The sequence below is a fragment of the Galleria mellonella genome, unplaced genomic scaffold (assembly GCF_026898425.1).
Source record: "Galleria mellonella isolate WM207_F2 unplaced genomic scaffold, CSIRO_AGI_GalMel_v1 utg1267, whole genome shotgun sequence".
Taxonomy (NCBI): Eukaryota; Metazoa; Arthropoda; class Insecta; order Lepidoptera; family Pyralidae; genus Galleria; species Galleria mellonella.
In genome coordinates this window covers 1,843,792-1,870,813 of record NW_026441987.1, presented here as the reverse complement: position 1 = coordinate 1,870,813, position 27,022 = coordinate 1,843,792, and the positions used below count along the sequence as shown (strand labels likewise).

At 35.5% G+C, this 27,022-nt stretch overlaps 2 protein-coding genes across 6 annotated transcripts in view; both read left to right on the top strand.

Moving 5' to 3' along the window:
* Positions 1-30: 30 nt before the first annotated feature.
* LOC113522281 (uncharacterized) lies at positions 31-1,758 on the top strand. 2 transcript variants are annotated; one of them, XM_026907960.3, is made up of 2 exons: positions 31-510; positions 1,063-1,758. In XM_026907960.3, exons 1-2 carry the CDS (start codon positions 193-195, stop codon positions 1,642-1,644), a joined length of 900 nt encoding a protein of 299 aa, XP_026763761.1. In that variant the 5' UTR covers positions 31-192; the 3' UTR covers positions 1,645-1,758. The 2 variants fall into 2 exon arrangements, with proteins under 2 accessions (XP_026763761.1, XP_026763762.1); XM_026907961.3 differs by having other exon boundaries at positions 35-435.
* Positions 1,759-3,783: 2,025 nt separating this feature from the next.
* The window catches only part of LOC113519590 (calcium uptake protein 3, mitochondrial), a 116,631-nt gene continuing 93,392 nt past the window's right edge, over positions 3,784-27,022 (top strand). For 2 of the 4 annotated variants that reach the window (XM_052900948.1, XM_052900952.1), the window contains exon 1: positions 3,784-4,022. In XM_052900948.1, coding sequence (XP_052756908.1) covers positions 3,816-4,022 — 207 coding nt within the window. In that variant the 5' untranslated portion in view covers positions 3,784-3,815. The remainder of the gene's footprint in view (positions 4,023-27,022) is intronic. The other 2 variants (XM_052900961.1, XM_052900964.1) reach the window with 1 other exon arrangement.

Here is a 27,022-nt window from a genome sequence, read left to right as displayed (position 1 = left end):
AACGCCATCGACTCATCGAATGAAGGTCATCAACAGCTCGCACTCGTACAAGCTCGATGTTCCATTCGATCGCCATCTTGTTGAATAAAATCAACTCGTGATAACTTTTGATTCGATACGCGTTCAATCGTTTTATACATTAGAATTTTGCCGGCGAATTGATTATAAAGTGAGAATCGATATTGAATCACTATGAAGAAGTGTTCATCAATCGCGTGGCGATTTTTTGATCGTATTGAAAATGAAAAGAAGAGATGTATCTCGGTTATGTGCAAATTATGTGATACTCAGTATAAGTTTTTCGGTAACACAACAAACTTGAGACAACATTTGATAAACAAGCATCCGCTACAGTGGGAATTAGCACAAAATGGAACTTTCGACGAGAGTAATTTTCGTATCGACGATGACGAATCAAGATCCTACGACAAAAACGTACGTTACTCAATATCAGTTGATAATTCAAGAAATCCAACAGGAGAGCAGATGCCAAAAATTGAAATACAAAGGGTACCTATAATCTTCTGTTTAGGTTATAATATGTTCTTATCACTCACTACATTCCAATGTTTGCATTGAATTGATAAAAATAAACACATACTCCAGCGATTATCTGTCGATAATGATCGTCCGAGTAGATAAATGTGAATGTCAGATTATTGTTTAAATAAATGTTTTACCTACCAAATCGGTAAATCGATTCTAAAACGAATCGATAAATTACAATTCAAATATAACCAGCCAATTATAGATAAATAAATACTTGTTATAATACTCTACCTGTGAGAAATCTTACATAAGAATGAAATGTTATTTACCAACACTTAACGAAATTAGTTAACTTGGGGAGACCGCGTGTAGGTCGATCTGACAGGGTAGAGTATAATGTTAACAATTGCATTCGTTTCCAATATTAATAATCTCTTCTCTATTTATTAGATTTGATATCACCCCATACAGTACTGATTTAGTGACTGGTGTGTAGTAACGCTAGGGTACTTATATCCTATCTCATAGATAGATGTGTATGATAGATACTAAAGAATAATTGTTCTATTGCAGATTGACGTATTAGAAGCATCGGATGTGGAGAACGACAATAGAGACAATGAAGAGTCAGAGGCCACCTTCAATCTAGTGAAGCAATTGCATGAGAGCTCTGCCCTACGAGGCTCAGACGAGGAGTGGCTAGAAGACGATCATTACCAGACATATCAACCAAAGCGTAAGAAAGTCGCATACAGAAAAATAAAAAGGGAAATACAGACACCACCGAGGAGAACAAGAGAAACATATCGGCCAGTGAAATATGAAAAGTCACCGGTGATCGCAGACATCACAAGTTACCGAGACGAGTACTCTGTATTTGGTGAATATGTGGCAAATAAATTAAGAAAGTTCAAAGTGCCCCGTACTCGAGGTAATTTGCAACAGTTGATAACAACAATACTGTGGCAAGCCGAGTATGGGACATATGATAGTGCGAACGCTGTGAAAAGAGTACTTATGTACTCGGTACAAGATCCAGAACCTGGACAAAGTACAATCCATCAAGATCAAGACCCAAGTATGGTCCAGCATGTTCTTGAAACACACGTACAAGCAGAAGAAGTTGTGGAAGAGCAGCAAAACACGCCAAACTAAATGAACCAAAGTATCTAAGTGGAGTGAGGTTAATTATATTTAATTAGCAATAATGACAAATATATTACACGCTTAATGTTCCATAAAATAAATTTATTGTGGTTTAATATTTCATTTCCTTCTTCTTTTAATTTCTGCTTTTATTTATTTATTCTTTATTGTACACAAAAAATTACAACATATAATATATATAAAATAAAGATGTACAACAGGCGAGCTTAACTCTGTAAGAGTTCTCTTCCAGCAAACCCTGAGTGGAAAGGAGCATTAATTACTTAAGCAGTATGCGTTCAATAATAGAAGGAAACATTATAGATGTTTCTATTAAAAAATAATAAATAACAACTTTTAAACAACTGTTATTGCACATCTGTGTTTCGGTTTGAAAAGTAGGGGTTTTTTTTTTTTAATGGGTGATAATGATATGGTAACCCCGCCTGCGCTATCGGTATACACTGGCGGGGTACCAGTGAGGGTTGACAGATGAAGATGAAAGTAGGTCAGTTAGCCCATCCTGACGAATTAAACTAGAATTAGTCACGACAGTTTCCAGGGGGAACCACGTGGAGGTCGACCTGACAGGGTATATTGCTAGTAATAGGGCTATTTGACCCCATTACTAACAATCCCTTCCCCCCCTGAAAAGTAGGGTACAGCAGTGAAATTATAAGGTACATACATCTCAGTAATGGTAATGCATAAAACAGGGGGGATAGGAATTGTTAGTAATGGGGTCTAACTGACCTATTGTCAGCAATACACCCTATCAGTTTGACCTCCACGTAGTTCCCCCTGGGAACCATCATGGTTAATTCTAATGGAATTCGTCATGATGGACAAACCTGCTTTCATCTTCACCTATCATCCCTCACTGGTGCCCCGCCAGTGTATACTGATAGCGCAAGTGGACTTATCATTCCATTATCAACAATTTAAAAAAATGCATGAAACAGCATGGGTATCACAGTATTCTGTTATATACATAGTTCTGTTCATGATTATAGGTGACGGTTACCATTTGCCATCAAGGGAGCTGACAGATCTCATCCCAAATTAATTAAAAAAAAATGATTCAGTCTGATCAAAATTATATCTTGATTTTTGTTTTGTTGAATGAAAATGGATTGGTAATCCCGCCCGCGCTAACGGGATATGCTGGCGGAGCACCAGTGAAGGGTGATAGATGAGAATGAAAACAGGCCAGTTAGCCCATCATGATGAATTCATCAGGAATTAACCATGATAGTTTCCAGGGGGAACCGCGTGGAGATCGACCTGGTTAGGTATATTGCTAGCAATGGGATTTTTAGTCTCCATTACTAACAATCCCTTTCCCTCTTATAACTTGATTACTTAGCGGTTTAGCTGACTGCCTTATGATTGCAAGTTCAATCCCTGTATATAACAAATATTTGTATTTAGAAATGTGTTGGTTTAATTGTTTTGAAATATATGTAAATATTTTTGTTATTAAACGTGACACTTTCATGCTTTAGTGGTTTTTTTAATGGATGAAAATCATATAATACCTCTGTCTGACTTATTGGTTTTCACAGACAGAGTACCAGTAAGGTCAAAGTCAGTCTGCCTACCACGTTTCACCAGGATTTTAGTTCCACTGGGAACCTCATAGAAGATATATAGCAATGAATCACTGGTCCCTATTACCAACAATCTCTTTTTTTATAATAGATGAAGATTGGTGTATCTCCCTATACTAGTGGTGACAGTGGCACGGTACCAGCGGAAAATGAAATCGGGTCTCGTGATGAATTCAAGAGGAATTAACTAAATTATCAGGAGGGACCGCGTGGAGGTCGACTCGACAGGGTATATTGCTAACAATAGAGATTATTTAACCATAAAATATAAATTAACGACCACCAAAATAAAAAAGAAAAGCATTTATGAATCGATATTAATGATTATTCAGTTCAGTATTAATTTGGTCACGATTGAACCTTTGGTTTTTTTTTAAATTATCAAATTTTTATCGTTTACCCTATATATTTGCGAAGTCAAGAAAATATACAAAATAACTTAAAATAAGTTAACTATTTAACGAGTTCGTATTATAAAGTCACGCATGCGCAGTTTGGTATAAATCTCTCTCCATCCCACGTTTATCTCTCGCTCGCTAATGTCAAACGTCAAACAGCTGTTCTGCCAACATGGCCACGTTAAGTTGTACGTTTAGTAAAATAATAAGAAAATTAAAAATTTCACCAGTTTTTACGCGTAATTTTAGTAATGTGAGATTAAAAAGTAATAGTTTTAAAACTGTTGCGACATGTGCTTGTGTAATCGGCGGCGGTTTGGTGTTCTATGCTGTAAAAAGCTTTGGAAATATCGATACAGTCTACGCTCTCAAAGCGAAGGTATGTCATTTATTTACAATCTTATCACTAAATAATAAGGAACTACGTACGGCGTGACTTGTAAATAGTAATTTTATGTATAACTTATTCTAAAAAAGTATATGAACCATTACTTATGTCATTATAAACGTAAACCGCGCAGTCGCAATTCTTGACTTGTTGTTTATAAATAGCACCGCTTTTGACGTTTAACTTTGTGTGCATTCAAGAATACGAATGTACTACATAGACATTCTAAATACACGTGGTTCGCTCCAGTAGATATTCTTAAATACGTCTATATGTATAATATATATTTTTTTCAATAAATTAAGGCGATATTTTTAAACTTCATTTTATTTTAATACGATTTAATTATTTATTTTTTAATTGCCTACTTATTTTTTTCTCTTATATCTTTCTTGTGTACAAAAAAGTTTATCATTAAAACAAATAAAAAACCTCTTGAGACCAGTGGTCAGAAGTTAGCAATGATTGATTCACGTGATATGGGTGTCTAGATCTAAAATTAAAATCCAAAGGATTTTTTTTAATCCAAAAGATTTGGATTTTAATTTTAGTTTTCACTTAGCACTTAAACAGCAAGTCTGCATCTAAAACGTGCCTTTATTAAGCTTCTGACTTTTTTTAATGGGTGGTAGTGGAATGACAACCTTGCTTGCTTGAGGGGAAAGGGATTGTTAGCAATGGAGTTTGACAGCCCCATTGCTAGCAGTATGCCTTATTAGGTCGACATCCACGTGGTTCCCCCTGGAAACCATCGTGAACAATTCTTGTTGAAGTCGTCACGATGGGCTAACTGACCTACTTCATCCTCATTTATCATCCTTCATTGGTGCCCCGCCTGTGTAAACCGACAGCGCGGGTGGGGTTACCATTCCATTATCATCCATTAAAAAAAAAATCTTATAGATGATAGGTAAGGATGAAAAAGCAAATCAGTTTTTTTTCCCTGGAAATTGCCGTGATTAATTCTAGTTGAATTTGTCGCGATGGACCACTTGACCTGCTTTTATCCTCCTCTATCGTCTCTCGCTGGTGCCCCGCTAGCGTATACCGATAGCGCAGGTAGGGTTACCATCAGTGGTGTAACAATAGGGTGGCAGGGCTGGCAAAATGCCACAGGCCTCCGACCCAAAAGGGCTCCGGCTCAAGAGTCCGCGAGTTCAGAATTTTTTTTTTTTTTACATTATACCTGAGTATTTTATTTTACTTGAAAAATATTTTTTTTTACTGATAGGGCCCCATCAAAAGAATTTTCCACAGGCCCCAAATGGTATAGTTACGCTACTGGTTAATATATATACAATTATCACGCATTAAAAAAAACCTGCGTTTCTCGTCCGACGATACGAATATAACGTCCCACGTTGAGAAAATAAAAAAAAAAAACAACAGATTAGCGGCAGTGACGTCGACCTAAAGGATACAGGTACGTAGTTGCCTGCTAGTTGACGTCTGCAAGGGTAATGCAGTCGCAGTCAGATTTACATACATACTAGCTTTTTACCCACTGTTTCGTACGCGTGGTTTTCAGAAATAAGAAAATTAATTAAATAAATCACTTCTAGATAGCATGTCAACATAAAACACACCAGTTTTTAAGTTAGATCTTCAGGAACGTAAATGTGAAAATTGCGTCCAATTTGGTGCATTAGTTTTTGCATATATCTTCCATTCCATGTACAGAGATCATTTAGTTATAATTTTATTATGTTAGTAAAAAGTAAGATAAGATACGCGCTATGTGGTCCCGGCATAGAATGGATCATCCCCTTCTTTCCCATGGCTGTTACGAGACAAATAAGGGAACTTAATCGTCGAGGTACGGGCAGCAGCGTCATTCTTTTAGCATCAACAAAGCCTACCTGCGGTTGCCAACCCGCTTGCCAAGCGTGGCAAATACTGGCAAACCCCTCTTAATAGAAGAAGGCCCATGTTCAACAGTGGGCAGGTAGTGGCTAATATGATGGTGCTGATGATGAAGATAAGATACTAGGTGACCTGACAAACGTTTTGTACCCTTAACCCACTGACCAGGTACATCTTATCAATAATAAAAACTACCCTATATCTCAAGATGGAGCAAACAATACATATTTACAAAATTTCATTAAAATCGGTCAAATGCTTTTGAAGACTAACATAACATGAATGAACATCAGGATTCTAATCGTGACACGGGTTTTTTATATATCATATTAAAACTGTTTCATATTTTAATTATCTTTCAATTTAACGAATGTATAAATGATATAGACTTTTGTAATAAACAGTTTATCAAGAATTTGTATTTATGTGGGAGGTTCGTAGTTTTGTGTCTTCATCTACCAAGAAACCGCGTTATACATATTATATAAACATATTTACGTAATCCCTTTGCGATGTTTGATTAGTTTTTTTAATTTTTTTATACGATGTTACGATTATATTACCAATTTATAAACAATTATCATATCTCGGCTCAGAATTGGCGTATAATATCGCTTTATATACGTACAAATAAGTATTAAATTTGTGTTTCATAAAGAGAACCGATTTCTGTAGTGGCAACAGCAGTTTTTTTATTTAAAAACTACTGACCTGAAATAAATGCTCGTAATTGTAACTTGTATATAATTTACGCGGCCTTAATGAAGCTTGATGTAGCCATGTTTTTTTTAATAGAGCTCTTATAATATTTTCTCATTCAAATCTAATGCATAGACAAAATATTGTGCTTTTTTTACTACATCCACAGTCTAGAAACAAAAGTTTATTAACCAGTGAATATTGCCAGTGATAGTCTACAGAAACGAAACGTGGTCTTTGACTAATAACGAAACATTGGAAGGTAATGAGAAAGATCCATAGTTTCAAATACTAACTTATCTTTATTGTGAACCTTTATACTCGAAGAACTTACAACCGAGAAGAAAGGTTTATCAGTAGGGACCCCTCAAGAGACAAGGGAAGTGTAATACGACCCCAATGGATGATTGAAATAATGATTCAAACATAGACACTCAACTCGGCTTCATTGGTCAATACCAAACATCGTGTACAATTGACGCGTGTTAAAAATACTAATTTACACGTACTCATTTGTTTGTTATCATTTTAAAGTTTTAACAGCAGTGCTAGCTCTAAACGGTTCTAATATATCCTTTTTTGGCGCCGAATTCCTGGCGCATTGCACAACGGTTTAATTGAAGAGACGCGGTTGAGTATTATGAAATAGTATGGACGACCCGGTTTGGACTAATGGTAAAAAGTGATATCGAAAGAGCATATCAACGGAGACAACTTCAAATAACAGGCGAAATTTTACAGGAGACAGAAAGCATCCTAATTTTGAATTTATTTTAAATAAGATGATACCAAAAAGTATATAATAAAGTAAAAAATGTTTCTTTTGATAACATAGAGAGAGATACTAACTAAGATAGAAAAAATGTCTTCTTTAGAAGTCAACATGCACATACGAGTATATATATAACGGATTATGTTCTGAAGAACTCTTCAATATGACGCCTACAGACCTTTCACCATCATACCGCTCGCCATCAGCAGGGGATCTATTCTCATACCTTAGAACCAGATTGGTCACTCACAGTGTGGTTTCAAAGGATCCTTCTCCCGGAAACTCTGAGGTCGTGGAATAATCTTCCTGCCAAAATTTTTCATAGATCTTCACGACAGCATGAATTTCTTCAAAAAGGGCGTATTAATGTTTCTTAATGGCAACACGTGTGACATTTCTGGTATTACAGGCGTGTTTAGACTACGTTTACCATTAGATGGGCCGTGTGCTTGTTTGCTACCATATTTGTATAAAAAAAACATGAAAGTCGAGATCCATTTTCACGTATATCAGTCTTTCTTCTCTAAATCCATAGAGATCACTTCATTCGAATAGAATTTTATTTAAAATCATTAAAGATCGGTGCTTTTATGCTAGATTTCTATCAAGTCGACCTCCACTCGGTTCCCCCTGGAAAGAATCTTGCTGAATTTCAGATATGAATATATCACGATGGGCTAACTGACCTGCTTTTTTATTTTCATCTATCATCCCTCACTGGTGCCCCGCCAGCGTATACCGTTAGCGCAGGCGGGGTTGCAAAAAAAAAATAGATTATCTTTAATTAATACATAAGAAATCTTTGTACAAAATTTCTAAATCATATGCTTATTGAAATGTAAGTCAGTTTCGTTTATAAATACTGATAGTTCTCACAAGATACACACAGTAAGAGAAACATAAGGGACTGCACTTAAAAATCCGCCACCCGCGTCTTCATCGAGGCGGCTCTCATCAAATGAACTTGATGCTTACTTCACTATATTAATGACAGCTATCAATTCACGCCTCGTATAGTGTGGTGACCATCATTTTTGGATTATTTTGCACGGATATGGAGGTAAAACGATTTGACGCATAGATCGAAGTATCCAGTATGCGGTGCTGAAGAGAAGCCCATATTTCATCCTGTATATTTTTTTATACATTTTAAAATGGTAAGCCAGACCTCCTGATGAAAAGTGGTAACTATTATCTACTGACATGAATAGCACCATAGGACAGAGTACATTGCTCCTCATGTGTAACCATACCTATAATTTTATTGCTATATACAACTCAGTCGAGTAACGCCTGACTGCGGTCCGGTCTCTCAATATAGAATCTCAGCCCAAACTTATGAATTTTACTATTTTATATTTCCCTTATTGCAAGCATTATTAGAAATATGGTCTAAAAGTCCCATTTCTAGCAACCAGAGAGAGACTTTGTACTGTGTTTCGGTTTGAAGGGTGGGATATGGCGTGAATTTACTGGGTACAGAGGAATAACATCTGACTTCTCAGGAATGGCAACGCATGGGGGATATCATGGGCGAAACAGTATAGTCTGTTATGTCCATGGTACTGCTCATGTCTATAGGCGATGGTTACCACTTTCCATCAGGTGGGCCGTCAGCTTGTTTGCCATTCTAAGTTATATAAAAAAAACATATCCTATCAAGTTGACGCCCACGCCGTTCCTGTTTGAAAGCAATCTTGGACAATTCCTGATGGGTCTGCATATTTTACTGTACTAGGTATTGTCTTTCGAAAGTTAATATCACTGGTTATTTTATTTAAAATGACCAGTATTCATTCTCATCTACCATCCTTCACTGGTACCCTGCCAGTGTATACCGATAGCACAGGCGGTGGTACCATTCCAATTTCACCCAATAAAAACTATATAATATTTTTACTATACAATGTATTTGCTCAAAAAATCAACGATCTAATGAGAGTTAAGTAGCAAAACAAGAAAAGATAGTAAGAATCAGTTGGGTTCAGGGTAATACCATCTTACCTATTTCTGCCGTGAAGCAACAAACCGTGTATTGTTTTGGTTTGATGAGTAAGATTAGCCAGTGCAAATTCTGATGCAATATGCATTAACATAGTTCTCAAGGATGATAATGCGTGAGAGATAGGGCCGGCACATTATATTCTGTGACGCCCATTGTCTTGTTCATGTCTACGAGATGAAATTTAAACCTTTTAGCATCTATTTAACTAGTGAACGTGATATTTTTAGAAGAAATACACATGGATTTAAAAATTCTATAAATTTTAAACTTCCTGTACATATCCTGTACATATATATCATATAACATATCGCATCCAGTTGTCTAGTTAGTATGGAAAGGCATTTTCTGTGAGTCTGCGACCTATTTTTCTTTAATAAAAATGTTTAAGTTTTACATTTCATTTTGTTATTCGCAACACAGTTTTATATTGTAATATTGTAATCAATGTTTTTGATCTAAATAAATATTATTATTTCGCCGTGCATATTAGAATACGAGTACAACATGGCAGGGGCGAGCGTGTCGGAGTCACTAGAATTTATTTGGTTTTAAGTTACAAAAATGCTTATGATTTCGGTTTCATTTTGTATGAGACAGGCGACTGTAACAATTTCCACCAGGTGTGCTATTAGCTTATCATTTCAAATTGTATTACATTCTCATTAATAATAATAATAAAATAATAAAAAATATCCTAAAATTTCGTGATATATGGCCACCCTCTTATGAGAATTGTCTCGGTAGGACTTTTCGACGTGTTTTTTAGTTAACACGTGTTAAATGCGTTAATGAGAGCCCGGGGTGGCGGCCGATTAATAAGACAGGAGAAAAATTACTTTTAGTGGAATCCTTTACATTACTGGGAAGTGACAAATACTTAAAAAAGAAACGAAATAGTCACTACTCGTAGAGCGGCCAAGTGCGTCTTAGTTACGCAATTTACGTGTGATTATTATCTCATTTATTCGTAAATGTAAATTCATCATTAATATTGATTTGTTATTACTTATTTATTTAAACTTTATTGACCAATAAAATGTGGTACAAAAGGCGGACTTAATGCTATAGGCATTCTACTAGTAGAATCAACTTTTAGGAATGTGCAGAGATACTCGAAGGCGGTTTAAATAATAATTTATATTTTAGAGTAAAATAGTAAATTACATAGATATAAACATAATGAATGCATATAGATAGATATATAATTTATTTGCATTACTTACAGTACACGAATCACAACAGACACAGATATATGGTACAGAAAAAGCGAGATAAGAGAAATGCATAAAAAATACATGTTAATAAATGCATTAATATTTAAATAAATGGAAATTAAATATTAATGTTATTATTAATTTTTTTATCGCATAATGATGCATCAACTTGTTATCATATAAACGTTTTAATCATATTGGCGTATCTCGATCAGCATCTATTTCACGCTCGATGCACTTGTATCGGATCGGATGACATTATCTACTATATGTCATGTTTGATGGAACGATTGGCTATGGTGTACCCGTGTATTTTTAAAATGGCATATCGAAAAATGTGGCCAAGGGTGGCGTTGTGGTGGCAAATAGGGTTCTGTACGGATTACGCTCAATCTCATGCAACAACAAATAGCTAGATTTAAGTTTTTTTAACATTTATTTAAGATTAGCTTTTACTCACGGCTTTATTCGAGTGAACGAGATTAAAAAATAGCCTATGTAGATCGCTCTTAGCGATAACGCCGCCCATTGCTTTCTTAGTGTAATTTTTTTTGTAATTGTTTGTATTTATAATAAATTTGCTATTGTCATCTTGTGTAAACAATAAAGAGTATCTATCTATCTATCTATGTCCTTCTTCATCCCAAAAAGCCTGTGTATACCAGATGTCATGACGATTGGTTAACTTGTTGGTATATGTGAAATTTATTTATTTATTTATTTTTTATTGTACACAAAAAATTACAAACATGTAATGTAGGTATATTAAATAAAGATGTACAACAGGCGAGCTTAACTCTGTAAGAGTGGGGGGAAAAGAGATTATTAGTAATGGAGACTGAGAATCCCATTACTAGCAATATACCCAACCAGGTCGTCCTCGCGTTTCCCCCTGGAAACTATCGTGGTTAATTCGTGATGAATTCATCATGATGGGCTAACTGGCCTGTTTTCATTCTCATCTATCACCCTTCACTGGTGCTACACCAGGGTATCCCGTTAGCGCAGGCGGGATTACCATACCATTTTCACCCATAAAAAAACTCTGTAAGAGTCCTCTTCCAGCAAACCCTGAGTGGAAAGGAGCATTAATTACCAATGGGCAGTATGCGTAAAATAATAGAAGGAAACAGTATAGTTGTTTCTATTAAGAAATATTAAAAGTATGTTTGTTATCTTTTGGTGTTTTAACAAACAAAGACTAAAAACAAGACTAGCATTAAGACTTTAAGACTAGCATTTACCCGCGACTTCGTCTGCGTAACCGAGATATGTTTATTGACCGGGATTAAAAGTAGCTTATATCCTTCTTAATGCCATGTAGCGCAAGCGAGGTTACTATTCCATTTTCACCCATAAAAATCCCATACCTATCAAGTACGTGGTTTACGTTGAATTTTTTTTTTATACAACTTAGAATGGCAAACAAGCTGACGGTCCACCTGATGGAAAGCGGTAACCGTCGCCTATAGACATGAGCAGTACCATGGACATAACAGAGTATGCTGTTTCGCCCATGATACCCTCCATGCGTTGCCATTCCTGAGGACTCAGGTGTTATTCCTCTGTACCCAGTAAATTCACGCCATATCCCACCCTTGAAACCGAAACACAGCCATGCAAACACAACTGCTTTACGGTTGAAACACGAATGGGACAGAGGTACCCAAGCAATCGACTTTTGTACAAAGTCTTCCTCTGGTCTATAATTAACCAACAAAAATTTTGTAGATAGGACGTTTTTTAAGAAATTGAAATGCTCCCGCCTTATGGTTTTTTAAGCAGTTTAAAAAAGAAAACGATCCCCAAATCACTTATTTTTTGTGAGTGTATGTTAAGCGTTTATCACCGCCAATACTAAATTGAATTCGCTAATTATATTTACAAAGTCTGCTGCCGTGTTGGTCCTGTTTAAATTTTGTTACTAGAAATAGATAGATAGATACTCTTTATTGTTTCCTCCAAAAGATTACAATAGTAAACTTATTATAACAATAAATAATAGAAATATTTATTTTATTACGAAATATTTTTTTTTTTTACATTATATTACAATTTTTATTTAATATTTCGTTTTAAATAAGTATAGGCAAAGACACGGTAGGATGAACCCCCACTAGATGGAGCGAAGACCTCAAATACATTGCAGGGAGTCAGTGAGTACAGAACGTAGGTGGCTCAGGACCGTTCTTTATGACAGTCTGAGACAACATGAGATTCTTCAAAAGGAGGGTAAAGAGGTTTCTTCAGGATCAGCAACGCGCGCGTAAAGCCCCTGGTATTGCAGGCGTTCATAGGCTACGGTAACCGCTTACCATCAAGCGGGCCGTATGCTTGTTTGCCACCTAGTTTGCACAACACTGCACAGCGTTGATTTTCGGCCAGTCCTCAACAAAATCAACAAAAATGCAAATGGGTACAAATGTATGTTCTATATTGATGCACCTTCTCTATTGGTTTTCCTACTTTTGAAATTTGAAATAAAGACGAAATAGCGAGCAAAAACTAGTTACGTATATATTTTTGTTATAACATAAATAATACGTCCGAACGAAGTCATGGTGCGTCACTAGTTGCTAACACCTTATGATAAATAATTCATTTGTGGTCTTCCTGTGCCGACCTAACCTAGAATTGGGTGTTACGATGCCTACAAATCGATTAGGAAAATATTTCAACAATAGCATTAGTCATATGCATCGTATTTATTTATAGTACTTTTATATTGGACTGATTTCCTTATAGTTCACTAGCTTTAACTATATGGAACGCCAAGTCATCAGCTTCGTTTAAAGGACAAGTCAAATCCCATTTTCTTTCACTGTAGTTACTCTTTGCCTTACTTATTTTAGTTTTTTATTTCATTTTACTTGATTTGTTATATTGCCTAGTGTGTGCTATGTATATATTTATATGTGTATGTATATGTAGTATTTGTTATAATAAGTAGCCTAATAAACGATATTTATTTGATGTTTTTGTGCATTATATGTAAAAACAATTAATTCACTCTTCCGCCACCTATCCACTACTATATGTTCTCCTTTAACCAAAGGTTGTCTGTAAGAGATTGCCCCAGCGATAGCCCCTTTTGTAGCTTTATATGTATTTTTTTTTTGATGGGTGAAAATGGTATTGTAACCCCGCCTGCGCTAACGGGATACGCTGGCGGAACACCGGTGAAGGGTGATAGATGAGAATGAAAACAGGCCAATTAGCCCATCATGATGAATTCATCAAGAATTAACCATAATAGTTTCCAGGGAGAACCAGGAGGAGGTCGACCTGGTTGAGTATATTTTAACCTGTACTTCATGCTACTGTATTTCAGTTAAATTGTTTATGTGTCATTGTTTATTTTTATGTTTTTGGTGTAATAAAGAGTTAAATAAATAAATAGATATAACTCGTAGCTTTTCCTGAACAGTTTATACAGTTCCTTAGCGAATTACAAGAAATCCTCTCGTTGTTTAAAGAAAGTCTGTGCACAATTTTCTGTTTGAAAACAGCTTTATTTAAATGTCATACAGTTGTCATAATTATTAGAATTTGGCCCATGACTCTACCAGACACCAATCAGTAGAATTATTGAAGCCTCTGATCATTGTCATGTAGACGCCGTTTCAATCATCACTTGACCTTTGCGTCATCAACGCGAAGCTTGTTCTAGTTTAATCATCGTTTTATGAATCATCATCGAAATTGCGATGATCACGTTCGATCAAGTGTTTTTGTATTCAGCGTATAAATGGATTTGTCATTTCTGGAGTAGCTTGTGGTTTGTGTCAAATGATTTTCAATGATAGATCATCCTAGTGATATAGACAGGATGAGCTCGAATTCATTAGTGTACTTTTAAAAGGTTGTTCTAAAAACTAAAGATTTTACGATACAATAAAGTGAACATTTTTAACAAACAAAAATGTCAAAATGCGACAATAAATTTTGAGCCTCCATCGTATCGGAGGCTAAAAATTTGTCATTTATCACTACACATTTTGTAAAGGTCAGTAAATAATACAATAGAAAATAGAAGAGGCAAAATACTGGGCCACCTTTGCAACATGATGATTTTATAGAAAGCGTCATCATATTCTCATATCAGTCATTTAATGTCCTCTGCTGATCATAGGCCTCCCTCGTAAAGAGGATTTTAATTAGTTTAATTTAGTTGCCACGCTTGACAGGCGGGTTGGAAACCGCACTTTGGCTTTGGTGATGTCTCAAAGAGAACGCTATTGCTCATCCCTGAACTGTTAAGTTCCCTTAGTCGCTTCTTACAACACCCTCAAAAAAAGTAGGGGTGGTCCATTCTATTGTGGGACCACATATCCATTAAAGGGCATACTAGAATGAAAAATAGAGGGCTAAAGAGAAAGGAAATCCGAGAAATAATTACATGTCGATGGGCTGGTCAAAGACTTGGCCTGGAATAAAGTTGGTAGAAAGAGAACATGAATTAATTGATCCGACAAGAGAAAACTTTTTTTTATACAACTTAAAATGGCAAACAAGCTGACGGTCCACCTGATGGAAAGTAGTAACCGTCGCCTACAGACATAAACAGTACCATGGACATAACAGAGTATACTGTTTCGCCCATGATATCCCCCATGCGTTGCCATTCCTGAGGACTCGGGTGTTATTCCTCTGTACCCTGTAAATTCACGCCATATCCCATCCTTCAAACTGAAACACAACCATGCAAACACAACTGCTTTACAGTTAAAACACGAATGGGACAGAGGTACCCAAGCAAACGACTTTTGTACAAAGTCTCCCTCTGGTAAACTTCTTTAAAAAAATATACTTTTGGGAAACATATTATGTTGCATTGCTAAAACGAAATCCTTTAAAGGGATCCGAACGATTTCGATTTCAACCTCTGTACAAATAACAGCATTAAGTCATCCCAAAGCATTTGTAAGCAAAATGCGTAAGCGTAATATCCCGACGTCTAACCGACGTCCTATAAGTTTGTGGTCTAATTCCGATCACGGATCGTCAACAAAGAACTTGCGATCAAGTGACAGTAGTCACGTACTAAGATGGACTTCCCTAAAGGTCGCCGAATTGTCCCTAATATATTTGCATTGGCCAATTCTTGGAAATACAAGGAAATTTAAGTACAGAAGTTCTGTCCGCGACTATGTCCTCGTGACTGGGATATATTTATTTATTTATTAGTACATATATATGTACATGGCGAACTTAATACTAAAAACATTCTTTCCTAATTAATAGGACCATAGAGAAGTGTCAGAATACTCGAATGCGATACTAGTAATTATTGATACACACATACTTAAATAACATATAAAAAAAATAAATATATAAATAACATATATGAAATATACTATGAGAATAATATAAAGCACTTATATATTATTTTTACGCGACTGTCCAATAAAAGAGTGTAATGTTTTGAGGGTTTATGTATCATGTTTCTTTATTTCACTGTAACTTAGAAATACCTGAACAGATTTGGATGCATGAAGACTATTTAAATTCTTACATCATCTCGAATGGCACTGGCTTATTATAAATATATAAATGAGATATATAGACAGATCATTCTCTTGATAAACACATAATTTACCTATTGTTATCCTATTTATGTATTCTTTATTGTACAATAAAAATAATTGACGTAGGTAAAGCCGTCGGATCCAGCAACTGGCATATAAATAAAAAAAAAATATATATAATCTAAAAAAATATTCCATCGACCATTTACCATAAACTAATTTATTCAACCCGTACACGTTCGGTAGCATCCCCTCGATACCGCCAAGTGTGAATACCCCTATTTTTACCGTCCATTGATAAAAGCAGACAACAAATTACATCATTATATCATCAAACAATGTGCACCATAAACAATTTGATAAAAAACCAAGTGACCACGAAACTAGTGCGACGTTGGTGGCCCATTCTTCGAAGCACCCTCTGCTAATGGGCCGAGGGACAATATGGCATCATTTATTGGGGGGTTGCTACAATTTAGGGCTCATCCGTGAATAGCGTCGTCTGATTTACTTTTAATCGTGCGCCTGATATTATCGCGAGCTATTGAGTGTTTTGTTACGGACGCCCGCGTGCCCTACTATTTGTTTTTTTCGTACACCGCCTGTGAGTTCGAACATCGGGTTACGTACGAGTTGATTTTTATTCGAGAAGCTTTTCTATACGCCTAGTAAAAGTGTTTATTGAAAATAACATAATGTAATTACGTAAATACCTACTTAAAGTTTCATGTTTTTATGTTAGGTTAGTTATGTTTTATGTTATATATATTTTTTCTGATTAATCATATTACAGGTATACAATGCTATTTATTCTCGACTTCGTCCGCGTAATCGATGCATGTTCGCTGGTAAAAAGTAGTGTGTAATTCTTCATCTAATATATCTATAAAACTGCTTGTGGATTGAACAGTTTTTCCTTATTATCAAATATTATATGGTATTGCCAATTACCCTAGAAATATAACCATAGATATATGTCTTATATGTGTATAATCCATTATATAATGGATTAAATACATATAATAATATAATATTACATATATAATAATTTGTAATTAAAAAAAAACAGTTAAAGAATATTTATCAATACAGTATTTCCAGATATCTACGCAAACAAGCGAATATTGTTTTTCTCTAATATTAATACAGATAGAAATGGAATTTATCCTTCCTGAACATAACCTTCAAGAAAAGAGCGTATTCCTTTTTAAAAGGCCGGCAACACACCTGTAATGCCGTTGGTGTTGTGGGTGACCATGGGCAGCGGTAGTCACTTACCACCAGGTGAGCCGCATGCTCGTTTGCCCCCTGTGTTGTAAAAAAAACTTTTGATTACAGCAAAGTAGTCGGATAATTAATAATTATTTTTAGTAGGATTAATCTTCTAAGAATTCGAATGAAATATAATTTGAGTTGCCAAATCGTTTCGAACAAGCATCGAGTTGTTTATTTGTAAACGTAGTAAGAACATCGATGCTGTCAAGTGCGAGGCAGAGGGATTGTGTTTCTCCGACAAGAAAAAAGTAGTAAACTGTGAAACATGTTCACCGTCTGTAAAAAACAAAACGGTAGATGTATGACTTTCTCAATATGTATAAATAAATACTTGGACACCTGCTCAAGTTTAGTTTTAGCGGGTTCTTATTTGCTTTTTACAAGACTGCGAAAGGTTTATGTTTTTCGCAGAATAGGCATATCAATTCTTTGTCTTGCGAAACAGTATTACTGTCAAAAACATAAAATTTAAACTGAGAGAAGAAATTAAAAGAATTTAAACTTATATTTCTTGCCCAACCTTGCTACGAGTATACAGCTAAATTTTAATATCAGTACATATTATTTGAGAATGAAATGTAAAGTGTCACAAACAAGCCCTCTTGGCTTGTTTAAGTGGTACTAAAAAAATCTTTTTTTTTTATGTATACATTTACATGATAATTAAATAAAATAATTATAATAATAAAGCTAATTCTAACTGCGGGTCTAGAATAGAAACGTGAAATGTGACATGGAAATTCCTTGTATTAGAAGAAGTAACCTCTAAAAGGCAGGAATCTTTAAAAGGCGGCTTTTAATCTTTATAATGAATGGATAATTTTGCGTAGAAGTAAATTTTTTTTTTTTTTTTTTTTTTTATAATGTGCTATGCATTCTTCAACTACTTTTTAAGTATAAGCTTTTATTTTACTTCAATGTAAAGTACAAAATAAATAGATGCACTCTCGACAATAATATCTAATGGGCTAATCAGAGATATTTGCTGACTTTTTAGGATGATGTTACGTTTTCCATCATGAGATAGTTTTATAAAGAAGTATTATATGGTATGGTATGGAATGGTAGCCTCGCCTGAACCATGAGTATACGCTAGAGAAATACTGGCAAGGATATAATATTTTTATTTATTTAAACTTTATTGACCAATAAAATGTGGTACAAAAGGCGGGTTTAATGCTATAGTCATTATCTGCTAATCAATCTTTAGGATTTTCAGAGTAGAGGGTAATTAATAATAATGAATGAATGAATGGTTTATTTTCTCTTCACAAAAGGTAGAATAAAGTGACAACTTGAGGTACAATTTGATATGAAGACAAATTTTGTGAGAGACTGGTGCTTGCGGTAGATTTAGAAGAACCTGTGTTACAAATCATCATAATAATAATTCTGAATTGCGATATTGTCAGTGTAAAACATATGTTTTAAATAAACTAATGGTGGATGATTTTATCAAAAATCATTCATTAATTTGCCCGTGTGCAAAACAGGAAATAATTGACTACTATCTCATCATAGATTACTTTCTCTCCTAATGTTTTGTGGCAGCCCAATATAATCCATCTTATCAACCACCCATGAACACTCAGTCCGTCCGTCTGTCACAGTTAATTTGGAGTTGCGCTCGATTAGCCCACAGTAATTGATTGCCTGACGTCTGCCGCTAAGTGGTCGCTTTTCCATTACTGCCAGTTTCTTTCCCGAATTCCCGGAAGAAAATTGCTAAATTGGGTTAGTTGTGAGTACGTAAGTTTAGAAGTTTTCTTAGAATTGCAATTAATTCATAACTTAGTGGGTAGAGAGTATTGTTAGTAATGGGAACCAGTTATCCTGTTTCGAGCAATATACCCTCCACGCAGGCCTCGTTGGAAATCGATGGTTTCCAGTTAGACAGTTCCTTGTGAATGCTTCAAGATGGACCAGCTTAACTGACGTGGATCTTCATGTATGTATCATCTCTCGTATTGTACATGCTCAGCTGCTTGACACGGATTTAGTCATATCGTCGAATTTTGTACAAACTTTCCCCACTAGTAAAGATTTTTTAACATTTTTCTTTATTCTTTATTGTACACAAAACATACTGTTAATCACAATTCATTTGAAACATAATGTACAAAGGCGAGCTTATCTCTAATAAGAGATTTCTTCCAGCAAAACCTTTCCATGTTAATGTGTTATTTTAATAGAACTGTATCCTCTTGGCCATTTCCCATCCGCTGTTATCATCATTATTAGTGTTTTATACAAAATATCAAATGCGGTCAATCATATAATACATAAGAAATGAAGTCAAAGGTAGATTATAAGGAGACCATTTAAAAAATTCTCGATGCAATTCAAAAAGTGGTTGAACTAGTCGAGTTACGTAGAAACCGAGCCGACAAGGTGGCGACTGCAAATCCTGATTCTCTTATCACTAAGCCTTCACTGTTAACATTCCTGCCTACTTATTTATTTGATAAATTACAGCTACTGCAAGTAGCTGTAACCGTATGTTATAAAGATACCTCTTTCTGCTAATTGGTGTTACAAGATATATTGAGTTTTAACTGGGTTTTTCAATCCCTAACCTAAAATAAAGTTATTGGAAGTATTTATGTTTTCAAATGGCATCAATAGAAAGGAGATTTTCAATTCGGTTGTATTTTTTTTTATGTTTGTTACCTCATAACTTCGTCAGTTCTAAGCCGATTTGGAATTTTAATAAAATAGGTTCAATGGTTTAGTTTTTAGATCAAAATAACTGGTTTATAAAACATGTCTTTCTGTAATTTTTAATTTAGTAATAATATATTTTATTAATAAATTGAAATTAACAAAAATATCACTTAGTCTTCTAGATTTAAAAATTCGCTTATCATTTCTGAAGTCATTCACTGCAGCTCAAGATGCCCGACTCAGCACTCTGTTATATCTATGGTACTGTTCATGTATATAGACGACGGTTAACGCTATCCATCAGGTGGGCCGTCAGCTTGTTTCCCATTCTAAGTCGCATAAAAAATATTGACAGTAGGAAAAAGCTTGTTAGGGAACGTTTAGCCTCATTGCTAACAATACACCATATCGGGACAACCTCCATCCTGAATAATCGTGATTGATTCCTAGTGAATTCACCATCATGAATTACTTGACCTAAATTCATCCTGCACTGATGCTCTGCCATTGTATACTATTACTATAGGTGAATACACCATTCCACCTTCGTGCATTAAAAAAGAACGATGGACAAATAAAATCAAACAAATATCGAGAAAGGTATTTCCACACCGGATCCAACAGCGCCATATCATAAATCGCAAGGGAATCAACCCCCTAATGTCACCAACAAACTGTTGGAAATAATCCCCTTTTGGAATTTTTCAATCAACCGGAATACATGTGACTACATAATTCGTTTTACTGTTTGGCCGCTCGAGAATGCCGTGATAATGATCTTTATTTACAAAAATGCACCCTAACTTCAGTTGGATTGGATTCTATTTGTCTTGTTGTACGGTTGGAATTGAAAAAAAGATGTAATGGCGCGTACAATGGATCGTGTTGGTCGTTGAAACAAATCTGTTAGGACGGCCGAGGGTAAACATATCCTTGACATGGCAGGATCTAACAATGTATCCTTTTGTTGGCTTTATAATATTTGTTTTAAATGGTTTATATTAAGGTCAAGTAAAGCAATATCAGCAATCAGGCAAGTGACATGCTTTACCAGAGGGAGACTTTGTACAAAAGTCGATTGCTTGGGTACCTCTGTCCCATTCGTGTTTCAACCGTGAAGCAGCTGTGTTTGCATGACTGTGTTTCGGTTTGAAGGGTGGGATATGGCGTGAATTTACTGGGTACAGAGGAATAACACCTGAGTCCTCAGGAATGGCAACGCATGGTACCGCTCATGTGGACCGTCAGCTTGTTTGCCATTCTAAGTTGTATAACAAAAAAATGCTGAACCGACCAGACGAAAGGGTAATAAAAAGACAAGATAATAAAAAGTTAGCTAACTCCATAACGTTGTAGAATGGCTTTTTGCGTGACATTTTCTCTTCCTCTTAAAACTTCGGATCCTTCACGCATAGGGTGAAAAAGCAAGTCAGCTGATAAACCGCTGATAGTAGTCTCCACCTTTCCAGTTCCCCTGGAAATTATCATGGTTATTTTTTATGGAATCCGTCACCATGACCTACTTTCAGCCGCATTCATCATTTCTCACTGATGCACTATCGATATATGCAGGTGGCATAACCATTCCATTTATACCGATATAAATAAAATAAAAAAAAAAAACAGAATTAAAAGCCTGAGTGGGTATACAAATATAACAAATACTTATTAAATTTAAACAAGTAAATCTGCTCCCGAGGGGGGAGAAGGGATTGCTAGTAATTGGGATTAGTAGCCCTATTGCTAGCAATACACCCTGTCTTTTTTTTATACAACTTAGAATGGCAAACAAGCTGACAGCCCACCTGATGAAAAGTGGTAACCGTCGCCTATAGACATGAGCAGTACCATGGACATAACAGAGTATACTCTTTCGCCCATAATACCCCCCATGCATTGACATTCCTGAAAACTCAGGTGTTATTATTCTGTACCCAGTAAATTCACGCCATATCCCACCCATCAAACCGAAACACAGCCATGCAAACACAACTGCTTCACGGTTGAAACACGAATGGGAAACCGTCATGCTTAATTGTAGGTAAATTCATCACGATGAGCTAATTGACCTGCCTTTTCATCTTCACCTATCGCCCCTCACTGGTGTCCCATCAGCGTATACGAGTACCTATAGCGCAGGCGGCGTTACCATTGCATTATTATCCATCTAGAAAAAAAAATCTACTCTTGAAACACAAAATGCCCACATTACTCCGAGCATATTCGAATCCAGCGTTACAGATAGCGAACCTACCGCCATCTTTTGGATTTAAATGGTTTACTCCTTTTAATTTTAATCTGATAATAATACACAATAGAATAATTCTCTTATCCTGGCGTCCATAACCGTCATCTCAAGTGAGATCAGTTCATACATCGATAGTTCAAATTTCGAACACACCGCCCCGAACCCGCGCAGCCACACGCATTGTTAAAAGATAAACATCTTGTTAGTCAATCACCTCGCAACCTACCCTTAAAAAGGACACAGTATTCCTTCATAGTAAAACAAACCTTCTATCTAAACTATAAGGTATAGTTTCGCCTATATTCTATAATTAATTTATGGCTGTCAATGGAAAAATAGAGCATTTAGTGGCAAAGTGTTTAGAGTTAAACGTAATAACTGATTTGTAGGGCGTTTACTTCATTAACATATAACATTGTCTACCATAATGATCCTCTATATACAAATAGTTAAATTTGTAAATTATTTTAGATGAAGAACCTATATATCTAGACCAGAGGGAGACTGTATATATATATATATATATATATATATATATATATATATATATATATATATATATATATATATATATATATATATATATATATATATATATATATATATATATGTAATAAAAATTAACAGAAGCAATAGCTAAAAAAAACAATCTTTAAGAAGTACGCTTGTCATATTAACTTAGGATTCAATTCTCATTAACCATAATATTGATAAGTCTTCACTAATTACCTTAGCTTAGTGTTAATAAACACTTAGCTATGAGAGCTGTATACGTGTCTGATATGTTCATCTAGCTTGAGCTTACTTATAGCATTGTACCTATTCTGTTTAATTGTTGTGAATATATTGTAAATGTATCTTTTATATATAAATAAATACGTAGTAAATACTACTGTATGGGGGGAAGGGATTGTTAGTAATGGGGAGGTTAGTCCCCGTTGCTATCGGGTCGACCTCCACGCGGTTCCCCCTGGAAATTATCGTGACTAATTCATCGTTGGATTCGTCATGATAGGCTAACTGACCTGCCTTTTCATCCTCATCTATCACCTCTCACTGGTACCCCGCTAATGTATACCGATGGCGCAGGCGGGGTCTTTTTTTTTATTTTTTTAATGAATGAAAATGGAATAGTAACCCCGCCTGCGCTATCGGAAAACGCCGGCGAGGCACCAATGAAGGATGATAGGTGATGATGAAGCAGGTTAGTTGGCCCATCGTGATGAATGCATCAAAAATTAATCACGATGGTTTCCAGGGGGAACCGCGTGGAGGTCGACCTGTTAGGGTATATAGCTAGTAATGGGTCTGTTGGATCGCATTATTAACAATCCCTGCCCCCCCCCCTCGCAGGCGGGGTTACGATGCTATTTTCACTTATTAAAGAAAAAAAAGTACTGCTGTATACCATATAACTTTCTTTCTTAACTTTCTTAGCTTATGCTAAGACAGAAGAAAAGAAATTTATATGGTATAGAGTAAGGATTACGTACTACATAAATATTGTAATACTTCTATTTTAATGGTTGGATTATTTTTAGTCATGATAAACTCCGTGTGCTCACGGATTAATAATACCATGTGACATCACTTATTTAATATCCAAGAGGCTATTAGGGGAACAAACAAAATATTTTATTGTACAATGCTTCGTAGATACATATTATATTTTATTGTAACAGCGATCGGCTAGCGTTCGCGTCACGGCTCTTATTACTAAGGGTCCCGGATGGCCCCAAAACTAGTTCAGCTTTCTCAACTAAAGTGCACCCACATAAATCCGGTCGTTATTTCATTAAAAATATAACACACCAAAAGGAGACTTTGTACAAAAGTCGATTGCTTGGGCACCTCTGTCTCATTCGTGTTTCAACCGTGAAGCAGTTGTGTTTGCAAGGCTGTGTTTCGGTTTAAACGGTGGGATATGGCGTGAATTTACTGGGTACAGAGGAATAACACCTGAGTCCTCAGGAATGGCAATGCATGGGGGGTATAATGGGCGAAACAGTATACCCTGTTATGTCCATGGTACTGCTCATGTCTATAGGCGACAGTTACCACTTTCCATCAGGTGGGCCGTCAGCTTGTTTGCCATTCTAAGTTGTATAAAAAAAAACAATAGATTTAGCGGAATAACTTGGCGCATTTGAATTACAATCAAATCGAAATATATTATATAGACGTCAAATAGTCTGTCTTATTTGCCATTTATTTTATGTGATTTCACTTTAATTTCCAATCGACTACTTATCAATTCATTGACAGTCACTCCCGCTGAATCGGCGAAGACATAAACGAAACAGGCGAATTCACAGTCCTTTCGTTTTTAAAGTTCCTTAAAACATTGGTGTCATGTCAACCATTTTATTGCCGGCAAACGTCTGCTCCGAGAAATCAGAGCAAGGACAAGAAGCGTTAACTAATGATCAAAACAAATCATCAGAGATTCGGTTCGTAAACGAAACGCTACGGTCTGTTACCGATTCACAACCGTACTATTCCCCCATCAGAAATAAAAATCATTTAATTTTCAACCTTAATACTCTGATATTAAGAAGACGCCCTTAAATATGTCGAAGCTAGTGACGTGAATAGAATATTGTCGAAGATATAGTAGACTGATTTATATAGAGTTCGCCGACTCAGTGGATCTGTCTAATAAATCTCAATCAAGATCACAGATACGATATGATTGGTCGTCTGTCGGCGCCCGATAAATGCCGAAGATACCCGGGTTACATAACTAGATTTGCGTGGTAATGAACCAATCTTTTTGTTTTAAAACCTTATCAAATGTTTCATAACTGGTCGTTTACGAATTTTTATTTACAAACTTGTAAAGTGTGTGACTTAAACAATTTCTAATTCGTGGTTAGTGTATTTTTAAACATCTTGCAATTAAGGGAAGTTCTCAATTCGTCTGTATTTTACTTATACTGACACTGATGCCAAAAATGCAATCAGAAAATTTTTTGTCTGTCTGTATGTTCGTTATAGAAACAAAAACTACTCAACGGATTTTAACGACACTTGGTACAAATATTCTTCATACTCCTGGGCAGCTTATAGTATCTTCTTCTTCATCACGCTATAATCAATAGGAGCAGAACAGTGAAGTGAAATGTTGGGAAAACGGGAAAAGTTACTCCTTTTTTAAGCTTCCGTCGCGTGTGCAGCCTTAATGGACACTTTTTAAAATGTAAAAATGTCCACCCGTGCGATGGCAGGACGGGCCGCTAGTCATGAATATATCTAGAAGAGGTCTCTTCATCGGTTTTCCTACTTCTTAAATCCGCGCATACAAAGTAACGGGCGATAAGTCTATCGCTGCATTTGGTTAATATGATGACGCCATTTTTTAAATGCAAATGTAGGTGCCTCTTACTTAAACTGTAATCCTTCTTCCCTTCTAGATATCTCGTTTCTAATCCGCGTGGTTTTCTCACTGGTCGATATCAAATAAATGATTATGTTATTCCCATGATTCAGAAGCCGATCATCGACAAATGAACGATGCAATTAATTCCAAAACTGGACTAGGCCCACGGCCAGATATCTGAGTAATGATAACATGCAAATTCTTGCAGTTGAAAGTTATAGGACTTTCATATCGACATTAATATATGGATTAACTAGTTCTCACTTGCGTGACACTTGCAACTAGCCCTATTGCCGGCGAGAAGACGCGGTGGCAATCGAGCGAGCATTGTTTGCGCGCGAATTGCATTCCATTTTTAAATTTTATTATTTTTTTTTAATAAATAGTTCATTTCTATAGAATATGAAGAAACAAGAATGACTTCAAACAGCTTTTGTCTAATTATTAAAAGCGAAAACAACTTTTTTTTCAAATTAGGTACAAACTTAATAAATTTGTTACCAATTTTTATCTTGTTTTTATAAATATTAAGAGGTATAGAAATAGTAGATCCTTTAGACGTCTGTTAAACCTATATCACTATCTACTCTTCACATATATTTCTTAATAATTTATAAAGTATTATACCCTTTGTTTATTCATTTATTCATATCAGCCGTTAAGTGTCCACATAGCCCCCCATAAAGGAAGGTTTTTGCCAGTAGTTACCACGCTTGGCAGGCAGGTTAACAACCGTATTTAGGCTTTTGGTTATGTTTTAAGATGAACACTGCTACTCATCTCTCGACCATTGATCCCTTAGTCGTCTCTTTCGACACCCATGGGAAAGGAAGGGATAACCCTGTTTATACCGTAACCATATAACAATACCGTGTATGCTTACCACATATTATCTTAATTTTGCTATATGTTTACCAAAGGGTAATTTTATATAAAATTCAAATAAATGTCTATAGGGGTTACGTTACGTTTTACATTACTTCAAATCAGCACATAGAACGACAATATTCACTACAAGTGTCTTAGGGATGGCACCTAGAATATACTCGTATAATAAATTACCTAAATTTCTCAGTCATAGGTGACATAAAAAATTTCAAAACTAAACTTTTATATCAACTAATAGTTTGTAGAGGAATAAAAATTATTTAATTTTTATAATGAATAATCATTTTAAAAAATTCTTTCTACTATAATCAGAATGCCAGCCGGCCTGTGTCCGGCAGTGGGCGAAAAATGGCTGGTGATGATGATAGTCAGAATATATTAATAACGAGTGGAATGGGTTGTTTTTAAAATTTTAATTATTTCAATTTTTTTGATTCCGTGCGAACACTGGCCGTA

Coding starts and splice junctions, on each gene's coding strand:
- LOC113522281 (XM_026907960.3), top strand. CDS start 193: ATGAAGAAGTGTTCATCAATCGCGTGGCGATTTTTTGATCGTATTGAA. Junction 511..1,062: donor CAAAAATTGAAATACAAAGG/GTACCTATAATC, acceptor GTTCTATTGCAG/ATTGACGTATTAGAAGCATC.